Source organism: Pseudophryne corroboree, chromosome 5 (genome assembly GCF_028390025.1).
Source record: "Pseudophryne corroboree isolate aPseCor3 chromosome 5, aPseCor3.hap2, whole genome shotgun sequence".
NCBI classification, from domain to species: domain Eukaryota; kingdom Metazoa; phylum Chordata; class Amphibia; order Anura; family Myobatrachidae; genus Pseudophryne; species Pseudophryne corroboree.
The window spans coordinates 54530392-54544621 of NC_086448.1; the positions used below are offsets into that span (position 1 = coordinate 54530392).

The 14230-nt window shown below is 45.0% G+C and overlaps 1 protein-coding gene across 8 annotated transcripts in view; it reads left to right on the forward strand.

Annotated features, from left to right (window-relative positions):
• ASAP1 (ArfGAP with SH3 domain, ankyrin repeat and PH domain 1) overlaps window positions 1-14230 on the forward strand; it is a 413329-nt gene that overhangs the window by 321921 nt on the left and 77178 nt on the right. For all 8 annotated transcript variants that reach the window (XM_063921277.1, XM_063921278.1, XM_063921279.1 and 5 more), the window contains 3 exons: window positions 2462-2547; window positions 5050-5125; window positions 9046-9132. In XM_063921277.1, coding sequence (XP_063777347.1) covers window positions 2462-2547; window positions 5050-5125; window positions 9046-9132 — 249 coding nt within the window. The remainder of the gene's footprint in view (window positions 1-2461; window positions 2548-5049; window positions 5126-9045; window positions 9133-14230) is intronic.

The window sequence follows — 14230 nt, forward strand, 5'->3', positions numbered from 1 at the left end:
AGCAGGGGGCCTGTCTGTTCCAAGACGTACCGCGGCTGCGTTTGACGGCATGGCGGTTGAACGCCGGATCCTGAAGGAAAAGGGCATTCCGGAGGAAGTTATCCCTACGCTATTTAAAGCTAGGAAAGAAGTGAACGCAAACCATTATCACCGCATATGGCGGAAATATGTTGCGTGCTGTGAGGCCAGTAAGGCCCCAAAGGAGGAATTTCAGCTAGGTCGTTTTCTGCACTTCCTACAAGTCAGAGGTGACTATGGGCCTAAAATTGGGTTCCATTAAGGTCCAGATTTCGGCTCTATCGATTTTCTTCCAAAATAGAACTGGCTTCACTGCCTGAAGTTCAGACTTTTGTTAAGGGAGTGCTGCATAGTCAACCCCCGTTTGTTCCTCCAGTGGCACCGTGGGATCTCAACGTAGTGTTGGATTTCCTGAAGTCGCATTGAGTTGAGCCACTTAAATCCGTGGAGCTACAATACCTCACGTGGAAAGTGGTCATGCTGTGGGCCGTGGCGTCGGCCAGGCGTGTATCAGAATTGGCGGCTTTGTCATACAAATGCCCTTATCTGTATTCTATATGGATAAGGCGGAATTGAGGACTCGTTCCCAATTCCTTCCTAAGGTGGTATCAGTTTTTCATGTGAACCAACCTATTGTGGTGCCTGCGGCTACTTGGGACTTGGAGGATTCCAAGTTTTCTGGACGTAGTCAGGGCCCTGAAAAGTATATGTTTCCAGGACGGCTGGAGTCAGGAAAACTGACTCGCTATTTATCCTGTGTGCACCCAACAAGCTGGGTGCTCCTGCTTCTAAGCAGACTATTGCTCGCTGGATCTGTAGCACGATTCAACTTGCACATTCTGCGGCTGGAATGCCGCACCCTAAACCTGTGAAGGTGGTATCAGTTTTTCATGTGAACCAACCTATTGTGGTGCCTGCGGCTACTTGGGACTTGGAGGATTCCAAGTTTTCTGGACGTAGTCAGGGCCCTGAAAAGTATATGTTTCCAGGACGGCTGGAGTCAGGAAAACTGACTCGCTATTTATCCTGTGTGCACCCAACAAGCTGGGTGCTCCTGCTTCTAAGCAGACTATTGCTCGCTGGATCTGTAGCACGATTCAACTTGCACATTCTGCGGCTGGAATGCCGCACCCTAAATCTGTGAAAGCCCATTCCACGAGGAAAGTGGGCTCTTCTTGGGCGGCTGCCCGAGGGGTCTCGGCTTTACAAATTTGCCGAGCTGTTACTTGGTCGGGTTAAAACACTCTTGCAAGAGTCTACAAGTTTGATACCCTGGCTGAGGAGGGCTAGAGTTTGCTCATTCGGTGCTGCAGAGTCATCCGCACTCTCCCGCCCGTTTGGGAGCTTTGGTATAATCCCCATGGTCCTTACGGAGTCCCAGCATCCACTTAGGACGTTAGAGAAAATAAGATTTTACTCACCGGTAAATCTATTTCTCGTAGTCCGTAGTGGATGCTGGGCGCCCATCCCAAGTGCGGATTGTCTGCAATACTTGTATATAGTTATTGCCTAACTAAAGGGTTATTGTTGAGCCATCTGTTGAGAGGCTCAGTTGTTATCATACTGTTAACTGGGTATAGTATCACGAGTTATACGGTGTGATTGGTGTGGCTGGTATGAGTCTTACCCGGGATTCAAAATCCTTCCTTATTGTGTCAGCTCTTCCGGGCACAGTATCCTAACTGAGGTCTGGAGGAGTGTCTTAGTGGGAGGAGCCAGTGCACACCAGGTAGTCCTAAAGCTTTCTTTAGTTGTGCCCAGTCTCCTGCGGAGCCGCTAATCCCCATGGTCCTTACGGAGTCCCAGCATCCACTACGGACTACGAGAAATAGATTTACCGGTGAGTAAAATCTTATTTTTTGGGCCCAAATCCCGGGATCCCGCCGATCCCGGGATTGGCCTCCCTAGTTGTAAGTTATAGTAGATGGTTCACACTTGGTTTAAAACTACTTTTGAAGTTCTACTGAAGACCACAGGTTGCAGGGGGGAGGAGCTATTGTACTCTAAGTTATACTAGTCTAAGTGCCAGCTCCTGTGGTCCCCTCAAGCAAACCCCATGGTCCAGTGTTCCCCTGATGGACCCAGGGAAAAGGATTTAACGGTAAGTATAAAAATCCAGTTATGTATTTGTGTATGTGTGTTTATTGCTTCAGTGCAAAAATGAAAGTCCCTGTTTTAACTTGTAACATAATGATAAATGTTTTTATGAGGGCGCGTGATGCATCACATACAGTCTACTGTTCATAGAATATTCTATTGTATCCTTACAGTGTATTTTAGTATCAGCGTATTGTGTGTTATTAACATAATAACATAGGAATGATGATTTAATTAGACGCCCGCCTCAGAAACCAAAAATCCCTCTCGCTAAACACACAGCTTTGACTACCCCAAACGTACAGTGTGTAATTATGAAGAAACCGCTGTGTTTATCTTTTGACAGTATCTTATTAAAGTTAATGAAATCAAGACAAAGAAGGGTGTGGACCTCCTGCAGAATCTTATAAAGTATTATCACGCTCAGTGCAAGTGAGTATGTCCTAGAACGGGTCTTGTCTGGGGGGTCCTAGAACAGGTATTGTCTGGGGCATCCTAGAATGGGTATAGTCTAGGGGGGTGTCCTAGAATGGGAACTGTCTTGGGAGGGGGAGGGGGGCGTCCTAGAATGGGTATGGGGGAGGGGGGTTGGTACCAGAATGGGTATTGTCTAGGGGGGTCCCAGAACAGGTACATTCTGGGGGGTCCTAGATCAGGTATTGTCTGGGGTGTCCTAGAACGGGTATATTCTGGGGGGGTCCCAGAACGTGTATTGCCTGGGGGGACTATAGGTCGACATACATTAATTAGTATATTATTTGATACTTTCAGCATTAATTAGAGCAGTGGTTCCCAAACTCGGTCCTCAAGGACCCCCAAAAGTTCCTGTTTTCCAGGTCACCCAGCAGGTGCACAGGTGTATTCCTTACTCACTGACACATTTTAAAAGATCCTCAGGTGCAACTAATTATTTCACTTGTGATTCTATGTGGAGACCTGGAAAACATGAACTGTTGGGGGTTTTTTGAGGACCGAGTTTGGATACTGTTTGTTATTGATACAATAATATAATTATTGATATCATTCTTAGAACATTAGAACATGTTTAGTATGTCAATCAGAGTTTTATGCTGAGCACAAAGGGTTAAATTTAGTAAGATGGGAGTTCTATTTAAGATGGGATGTTGCCCATAGCAACCAATCACATTCTACTTCTCATTTATCTAGCACGTTCTAAAAGATAATACCTGGAATCTGGTTGCTATAGGCAACATCCCATCTGAAATAGAAATCCCATCTTAGTCAATTTACCCCAAAGACTTAGAGTTGTATAATGAATATATATAACACAGGTGTACCTCGTGTGTGCAGTTGCAGGGTCTTCAGTCTGCACTATATAAGTACATCACTAGTCACAGTTCATATACATATCATTTTTGTGGGTTTATATGACACACCTGTGTACTACATATCTGATAAGTTATATGGATATTACAAATCCACAAGAACTTCAGTGACCCGTTAAAAGCACCAGACTCTAAGCCAGCAAGGTGTTTTTTTTTAGTGATACCCTTACTAAGTCACAGTAAGGGAAGTGCATTACTGCCCACAACGCACATTTCCTTATATAATATTGAATTGACAATATTTATTTATGAATAGGTTCTTATATAGCGCAGCATATCCCGTTGAGCTTTACAATTGGAAATAACAATGATAAAACAAAACTGGGTAATAGCAGACAGACATAGAGGTAGGCGGGCCCTGCTCGCAAGCTTATAGTCTATATGGAAGTAGACATTGATACACAAGGATAGGCGCTATCTATTGCATAAATGTCCATCAGATTGCAAAGGTTCTTGGTGGGCTGTATGATATGGTCACACATTGATGTTGGCCAAGGGTCAGGAGGATGGGAGAGTGATGAAAGAGAAAATATGTGAGGATATGTGTAGACTGTACATTGGGGATGTGATTGGATAGGAAAGTTTTTGAAGGTTGAGTGAGCGGTTCCAAAATTTGATAAACTGCCTGAAGAGATGAGTTTTCAGGGAACGCTTGAAGGTTTGGAGAGTCTTATTGTGCGTGGGAGGGCATTCCACAGAGAGGGTGTAGCCCAAAGAAAGTCCTGCAATCGTGACTGGTAGCGAATGAGTGTGGATGAGAGACGCAGATCTTGTGCAGAGCGGAGAGGTCAGGTTGGGAATTATTTTAAGTTAAGCGAGGAGATGTACATAGGTGTAGTTTGATTAAATGGTCTTGTGTGTGCGTAAAAGTATTTTATATTGAATACGGTAGAATACATAAGAACTTGCTGTTTATAGAGATGTTATTTACAGGAATTTATACATAATTACCATTGCTTGTGTATTATATGGCTATTGGGAGGCAGCAGGGATTTCTGATATCATATATATATTTGTTTTTTCTCTTTGTTATGTATGAACCCGTTTGTCGGTGATTTAGTTATGGTTGCTTTCCCTCTCTATTACCCTCTCTCTCTCTCTCTCTCTCTCTCTCTCTCTTTACCCTTCTCTCTTGTACTTTATCTTTCTTGCTCTCTCACCACTGTCTCATGCTCTTTTTCCAGTGATCTACAGTATTGCCCTCTCTCCCCCTTCTCGCAATCTCTCTTGCTTTGTGCTTTCTCTCTCATTTTGTCTCTGTTGCTCTCTCCATCCCTATTTCTCTCAATTTCCGTCTCACTCTCCCTCCCTTTCACTCTCCCTCCCTTCTTTATGTTCTCTCTTTCTTGATCTTACCCTACCTCCCTTTCTCTAGCTCTCCCTCTCAATCCCCTCTGTCTGTCTCTGTCATACACTATAGATATATCAGTAAGATGATGTAAAGGCCGTCTTTATAACTCATAGGCTCCCAGCAAGCTGCAGCAGAACATGTGTAATACGCACCACGTTTAGAGGTCATTGCTATTAATCTAATATATTCATGTTTCCTGTTACATGCAAATTATTTATGGTAATTGTTTTTCCCCAGTTTCTTCCAGGATGGCCTGAAAACAGCGGATAAGCTGAAGCAGTACATAGAGAAACTGGCTGCAGATTTATATAATGTGAGTAGTGTGTGAGTTACAGGCATCGGGAAGTAGAGTGTAAGCTCCACAAGGACAGGGACCGGTGTGTTTTAAATACATTTTAGTGATTATACTGCACTCCGGAATACGTTGCTGATATATAAATTAAAGATAATAACGTATGGAAAGCTGCTGCTGCAGTTAATACAGGTTCTCCGTATTAAGAGGCTGTCCTGAGGAACTGTCTATGGTCAGGACCCTTTGCCGATGTGAGATTCTCAGTATAATGCGTATAGATCAGTGGCCAGGATTTGCGCAACTGGTACTCCAGGGGGATCAGTCAAAGGAAAAGTGTTATTCACACAACTCGTCTATTTAATAAACCATTTTCTAACGATAGCTGTTCGCAAATCCTAGACCTGTTCCCCCGCCATCGTCGTGTAAGCGGTAAGCCTACAGAGATGGCAGCGCCACCCCCTGCCCTGAGAAAATATATTCGTAACATTTACAAATTCTCATTTGGTCAGAAAACTTTGCTATACTAAGTTATACTGGGAGAGGTGGCCTCCGCCTGTTCGGACCGCCCTGTGCGTCAGAAGAGCATCATTGCGTGACTGCGCAGTAACCCCCGCGTGGCCACAAGTGTTAGATTGTTAGATCTGTATTCTGCAGAAGGCAGATGTTACATTCTTTACACGGTTCTGGAGAACTTGCTTATTGCTCCACTGTAATATCTGGGTTTTGACAAAATATTTCTTGCCAAGACCATGCAGCATATAGGTGCAAGCATCTGCATTTTGTTAGTAGAGTAGTAAATACTTAGAAATAATATCTACCTCCAGATATAGGGGGGGGTAATTTTCACCTGATCAATAGGCTGCGTTTTCGCACAGCGGACGATCAGGTCCAAACTGCGCATGCGTATGCAGCGCAATGCGCAGGCGCGTTGCACGGGTACAAAGTGGATCGTCGCTCAGCAATGGGTTTGTGCGACGGATCCGTTCGCACGGGCGATTGCATGGAGTTTGACAGGAAGAAGGCGTTTGTGGGCGGCAACTGACCGTTTTCATGGCGTGTCTGGAAAAACGCAGGCGTGTCCATGCGTTTGCAGGGAGGGTTCCTGACGTCAATTCTGGTCCCGGACAGGCTGATGTGATCGCAGCGGCTGAGTAAGTCCTGGGCTACTCAGAAACTGCACAACATTTGTTTGTACAGCTCTGCTACACATACGATCGCACACTTGCACAGCTAAAATACACTCCACCATTAGGCGGCGACTGTCTGAATTAGCCCCATAGTCCGTAGGGTGTGATATGTGTTCAGATCTAAGGGCCACGCAAATAGACAGGTCTGCATGGGAGGTAGCGTTCCTCTTTATGCTTCTTTTGGTTATCACGTTGACATGAGAAGAAGGAGAAGTGGATCTTGAGTTTACCCTGGGAATCTTGGCAACCGAGGGTGCTTCTGCCCAATGTATGTGACCCTCAAGTGATAATGAAAGTGGCTTTTGTTACATTCAGTATAACTAGTAAATAGACCCACCGTACACTGGGTCACCTCAGTCTGTACCCAAAACACCCCCCCACACACTATGCAAGTGTATTGACTGGTCACCAGCCCCCCCCCCCCACACACACACACACACACACACACACACACACTCGCTATGTCCCAACCACCCCCTTTCTGCCTGCTGCTGCCATACACTTCCTCACCCTCCTGCCCCACGCCCATACTAATCCATACACTCCAGCACAGCAGGTCCCCCTCCTCTTCTGCACCAGGTCTGTCCCAGCTCCTTAGTAGTGGAGCCGTTGGACAGGTGGCACACACCGTAGCTTCCACCGCACATGCATATTGGAGCTATTACATAGATAATGTATATATGTAAGCAAACGGTCAGATATAAAGCAGCGCAGGAGTCATTGCCTGCATCACTTTCTCCTGAGTCTGTACAGCCACTGCAGGTATGTTCCGTCTGTGGTTTTGGGGTTAACTTGTTAGTCCTATAGTTGGTTGTGTCATAGATCCATGATTGTCACACCACATTACACATCTGCCTAGATACTATAGATAAGAGCTGTACCTACCACTGCTCGCCTTGTAAGGCCTGCCGGTTAGGTGGAAGTGGTTTATTACTGTGCAGCGTGTGTGTGCTTGTGTGTTAGGAAGTGTAGACTGTGCGCTCCAGTGTGACGGATGTGACATACATACCTTGCGCGGCGCTGCGTAGGTTGGTGGTACTCTTTCAACAATACAATAAATCACCTTTATTACTGTTCTTTATAAAGGAGAATTCCACCGTCAGATAACTTTACCTTATGGATAATTGTTTAGCTTTGTGCATTACATATACAGTAAGTGGTCTAAACTAATGACAATCTTTCCGAATAGATACAATTCCCATTATTTCTAGAGAGTTATGTCGGCGATTAACGTCACAGTCTGTAAGGACGATGCGCTATCTTGGAAATGTGACACCACACTGTGATTGCCGCACTGTGATTAGAAGAAAATAACGATGACTGAGGATAAACTGACGGTTTATCTAAGTCTAAGTCCCCGTCTAAGTCTAAGTCCCCGTTTCCCGACAGCATGTCACCTATTCCGCCTCCCCCGATGGCTCTTACTTGTTCTGTTCTCCATTCCTCCGGGAATTGGCGCTCTGTAATCCTCATTACAGTCAATATCCCTGATGGGCGTTTAGAATCCTCGCCAGACTAAAGATACATTGTTTATCAGATAATTGTTTCCGTCTGATTATATAGACAGTGGGGGTCATTCTGACCCGATCGCACGCTGCAGTTTATCGCAGCGGTGCGATCGGGTCAGATCTGCGCCGCCTCTCCCTGATTGACAGGCAGAGGCGGGGGGGGGGGGGGGGGGCGTGGTCCAGCCAATGCAGGTGTGGCCGGACCGAACGGGGGGCGCGCCACAGCCGCTGCGGGCCGGGGAGCGATAAGTAGCTCCCGGCCAGCACGCTAAAGCTGCGCTGGTCGGGAGCTACTCTTGATGTTCAAAGGCATCGCCGCTGTACGATGCTTTTGCACTTCTGTGGGGGCGACACTGACAAGGGGGCGGGATAGCCCTGTGTTCCGGGGCGTCCCCCCGCATGTCAGTGTGAATGATCGTAGCTGTGCTAAATTTAGCACAGCTACGATCATCTCGGAATGACCCTCAGTATACAGTAGTTTGCATATCCCTAAGTGTTTGCTACAGGCCAACAGATCTGCATTCATAACCTACCTTTATGTAGCCTGTTGGGCAATAGTATTATACGTGTTCATATATAACTTACTTATACAGTAAGTTAAAAAAATAAAATAAAATTAATATAAGACTCGGAAAGTGACATTTAACCTATTTCAGAGCGTAAGCTTCATGTAGGAAATCACCTGTTGACTGTTGTCTCGCTGCTTCCAAATATAGAATGAGGAACTTATGTAATCGGTATGAGCTAATTGGTCTGTTTGTAATTAAAAGCAGTTTAAACTGTACTCATTGCCTATGTTGCCTCATGACCGTGCAGTAATACACAGGTGATTTTGGACAAACTTACGTCTCAGTGATGTCATTGATTCCTAGTGACCTGATTGGCTGCATGCTCTGGAATATTGGGGCAGATGTATTAAGCCTGGAGAAGCGATAGAGCAGTGATAAGTGCAAGATGATAATGCACCAGCCAATCAGCTCATAATTGTCAATTTACATATTGGAGCTGATTGGCTGGTGCGTTATCACCTTGCACTTATCACTGGTTTATCACTTCTCCAGGCTTAATACATTTGCCCCGTTATTCATCGACAGGTGCAATTGAGACTTTCGTCCCACTGCCTTAGGACCCAACCAATAAACATATCGGTGAACGTGACAAAGTTTTACAGCTCACTTTTATTGTGACGCCAAGTAGCTTGAAGGCCTGTACTAATTCTACATATAATGTTTATAATGTGCCGCAGATAAAACAGACGCAAGATGAAGAAAAGAAGCAACTTACAGCCCTGCGGGACCTCATCAAGTCTTCTTTACAGTTGGATCAGAAAGAGGTAGGTGCATTTAAGGGGCTGCCAGTGCATGCTGAGACTTGTGGTTCCACGGCACCTGCAAAGCAATATCTCTATCCCCATGGAGAACGGTTGTTCTGTTTCTGTGCTGTCATCTAATCTCATTGTTCTTCTCTGGGTGAATCACTTCCTGTAACATACAAAGACAATGGCTGTAATAGGTGTCGGAGATAATTGCCTTTCATCGTGGCTGAAACAATCTGATTTATAGGGGACTTTTCCAGCAATGGCTGCTGTGCAATATAGAACAATCTACATTACATTATTTGTCAGTGATCATGTTTGATAGCTAATTAAACCAAACAAATGTAATGATGATAATTCTGCGGTCGGAGCTACCAGTTTATGGGAGTCAGGCTCATTATCAGACACCAATCCTGTGGTTTAGCGGTCAGGATTGGCCAAGTCTGATTAGCCAAATTGTCGTCCGTTTATCACTTGGAAACACCTTATCGTAGGAATATCTGAGTGGTCTGAGGGATGTGGGGTAACATGGATTGGGGCCATCATTCACGCACTCCTGACCGGCTGATCTTGAATACTTGGAAACACCTTATCATAGGAATATCTGAGGGATGTGGGGTAACATGGATTGGGGCCAACATTCGCGCACTCCTGACCAGCTGATTTTGAATATCCCTAATTACAATGGGCTATAACCGCCCGCAGTTCCTGCAAGCCTTCTGACGCCTTTTTGTGACCCACAGAACAGTTTGATCGGTATCCGTTATCGTTTGTATAAGAAATAATTGTATGTGATCAGTCTACATTGAAATGTTATCCTCACCAGGGTGTACCTACCCAGCACACCCCACCTCCATGGTGAAGATTGCAGAATACATTGGTGCCTAACTGGGAAATTAATTATGTATTCTGAGTAAATCCCACATTTTTAAATTATATTTAAAAAAATAAAAGTGAAAATCAAGGCCAAGATTTATCAAGCCTCGGAGAGTGATAAATTTCACGGTGATAAAGTACCAGCCAATTAGCTCCTAACTGTCATTTTTCAAACACAGCCTGTAACATAGCAGTTAGGAGCTGATTGTCTGTTACTTGGGGGGGGGGGCATTTAATAAAACAGAATTATCTCATAAAAGCTAGAAAATGTGATATTTATGTTCTCTGGAGATAAATATCCAGTGGCAGTTGTAGCGCAGTCCACAATTCAAACAGGGGAGACACATCAACTGCCACCCCAAACACTGCCAGATATTGCTGTTTGGGACTCACTGGCAGTTGGTGTGTCTCCCTTGTTTGAATTTTGGACTTGGCTGCATTGCCACTGGATATTTATCTCCAGAGAACATAAATATCACATTTTCCAGCTTTTACGAGATAATTATGTTTTATTAAATAACCCCCTTTATCATTGTGCAATTTATCTCTCTCCAAGGCTTGATAAATCTGGGCCCACATTTGATGGAAAATCTCTCATGCTTAGTTGCAGCAACATCTTTCACCTTCTCGTGTGTATTCTCGTATCGCTGATTTACAGAATGACTTTATCGTCACTTCGGTGCTTTCCTAGCCCTTGTTAGAGGAAGTTCTGTTAGATAAAGTTTACCTGACACCTAATCACATTGCAGGCAGCCATTCTGTGATTTGTACTAATACTTCAGGGAAGCAGTTTATTTATTTATTTATTTATTAGCAGTTTCTTATATAGCGCAGCATATTCCGTTGCGCTTTACAATTAGAACAACAGTTATAGAACAAAACAGGGCAAAGACAGACATAGCGGTAGGAAGGCCCTGCTCGCAAGCTTACAATCTAGAGGGAAATAGGTATTGATACACAAGGATAGATGCAACCTGTTACGTAATGTTTCCCCAGATTGCTAGCTTCTTAGTGGGTTGTATGATATGATCACCCAGCAGTTTGCTAGGTACATCATCGAGGCACATTATACCTCATACCTCAGTGCTGTCACTAATTCCTAGTGAGTTTCAGTGCTGGATATTGCTTCAAGCACAAAGTGGCTCTGATGTACCGCCCTCTTTTCCCTCTTTCTGACATTCCCGCTGACAGTGCTCCTCCACTCCACTCCTTATTGTCTCCAGCCCCCGGACTGCCAGTCCTACTTCATTCCATCGTCTCCCCTTGCTGAGCCCATTGATTGTATCTGCTTGCAGCCTACACATTCACAATGTTATGTCAGTCTGCTCCCGGATCCCCGCGGATAAGTGTTGCCGTGTCTTCACATTGACTAAACTATCATCCTGTTTTCATTCTGACATAATTACATAGATGAATGCAATTACTGCCGGCATCATCTGAATAAAAACACTTCATTCAGGAGGAGTTTTTTGCCTTGCAGATCTCTGCTTTTTCCCCTCTTCCTCACACACAAAGGTTTAATGCACAACAAGGAAATGCTTATTGTCATCTAGTATTGCGTACTGCAGGTGTGAGCTCCCGTGCAACAGCGGTCCCCGTGGGATTCAATAGGGCTGTGCAGGGCACACATGCATCAAGCTCTGCCAATAGAAGCCTTTGGGTTTCTTTTATTGCAAAGGGTCCGAAAGACCCCTCTACGTTCCTTGCAGCCTGCACAGGCCGGATCATAAACCGTGAACCTCATACACCGCTGGGACAGCTCTAAGGGGCAGATGTATTAAGCCTGGAGAAGTGATAAGTGGAGGGTAATAACGCACCAGCCAGTCGGCTCCTAACTGTAAATTTACATATTGGAGCTGATTGGCTGGTACGTCAACTTCTTGCACGTATCACCGCTTTATCATCTGCCCTATATTGGAAGGGTTGCCCTGGTGGGCAAGTAATCCTGCATACTGGCTATCAAAACTGCCAGTATGGAAGAAACCCGTGGGGGTAGATGTTCGTAATTTATTTGTGAAATTTGGTACATCTCCCCCATAGTAAGAATATCAGTGACAATTTGCCATCAGCTCTCAACAAACACAGATAATCACACAAGACACAATGTAGAACATGGTGTACATCGTTAGCGCCCCCCTGCTGGCAGCGTGTGGTACCGCAGAGATGTGTAGATGGCACAACCTATCATAGAGTAGCATGACGGAACAGAAATAACTGTACGGGTTATTACAGGTTATCTTATAGTGTCAGCGAGCAGGGATATTAATGAGCAACATATGGCCCCCCGGCACACTACTTAGTAGCCATTCGGGAGTGTACCTGTGGTGTTACAGAGAAAGGGTTCAGTAGTGCAGGATTGTAGGGGTGTCATGAGTGATATTTGGTGCAGGGGAGATTACAGGGCAGCATATGGGATCCCAGTATAGTATCTGGTATAGGATAATATTTTGCAGCATTTATAGTATTTTCCAAGTGCTCATATGGTGTCGCAGACTAGAAATCATCATTAAAGCCTTGTACAGGGCATTATCATGATGTGGTACCACAGCGGTATATGTTGGCACAGGTTATTACAGGGCACTACATAGGGCATCATTGGCTTTGGGGTCTATTTACTAAGCCTTGGATGTAGATAAAGTGGACGGAGATAACGTACCAAGCAATCAGCTCTTAACTGTCCGTTTTCAAACCAAGCCTATGACATGGCAGTTAGGAGCTGATTGGCTGGTGTGTTATCGCCGTCCACTTTATCTCCATCCAATTAAAAAAAATAGACCCCCAAGTCTTCCCTGCATCATAACTTGGTGACTCCAGGTGCAGAGTCGCTGCGGTCTCCATAGTAACTGCACTTCCCCATCACCTGTACAATCACTGACTTACTGGGGGAGATTCAAATGTTTGAAAAGTCAGTTGGGAGTCTGTTTTTTCCTATCTAATAGACAGGGAAACACAGACACCCAACCGACTTTTCAAACATTTGAATCTCCCCCACTATGTCGGCATACAGACCTCACACGCACGCCCTGTGATCCCCTGTCACTGGCTCTTTAATGACTCTCCACAGTCCAGCATCTTCTCAGTGCTGCACTCTCCTGATCCCTGCTTCTATTTATATTTTATGTTCTCTGGCTTCAGTGTATACTGTATGTCATCTAATCCACCTTACATGTATAATTTATGGCTGCCGTTACTCACTATGCATTATAAGTATGATTCACAGGTAACCCCTGAAGACACCTCCAGCCATATCCACATCACATACAGTCATTACTAGTCCGAGCTGGCTCCTGTCATCAGGGTATTGCTAATACAGTCATCTCAGAGCCCGGCAAGCACAGGTTGGGAAAGGAAATCCTGTTTTTGTCCTGCTTACTGCTCCGGTTATCTCAGGCCTGTCAGTGCTGTTACCTCCCTGTGGCGGAGTTTCCAGTGATGTACCATGCTGGTAGCCAGCGTCATTAAACGCCTTCCTGGCGACCAGTGTTGTGCCACCCTGGCTGCTCAGTCTGTGTGCCAGACAGAACATTCATGCTGTGCCGGCATTGCAGATCAGGCATTAGTATTCTGCGGCAGCCTGCAAGTAATGCGCTGAGCGTTAGGCGGGGGGGGAGGGGCTCGCGGATGAGCGCGAGAGGCTCCAGTATGTTACTATATGGAATAAGACTATTGACTTGAATTACATTAAGGAGTCTGGTTGCGGAACAGGGCAGTGTGTGAGAGAGCACGTCTTAAGTGGCAGGTGATCAGGATAGCACAGTAACACTTAGATTATAAATGCATATTACCTCTGTATTTTATTTTTCAATGTAAGTTTCTTTATGTCACATGCTATAGCTAGAAAGAAAAATATTGAGAGTGTAGATGTGTATTTGGTAAGATATGACAAGGATTGAAAACTATGAGGAACACTTGGTGAGTCCCGCACTAAGCCGATATGCACGCAGTTAGCCTATGCTTTAAGTACTGCGCATGCGTCCTGAATGTTACTGCACCGAGACGCAGAGTGAATTTAGACGCAGGTAGTTGGCGCTGCGGGTGTGCGTCTCAGCTTAGAAGACATCGGCTGTGACAGCAAAAGAAGTGGCAGGGTGTGACTCATAGTCAGGCACATTATTATTATTATTCATTACATGGCACCCTACAAACTGCAATACTTCAAAATAATCAAAAAACCTCTCAGTCTGTAAATCACAGTATAGAAAATCAATATCTTATCCTCACAAGCCTTTGTGCTGGGGCA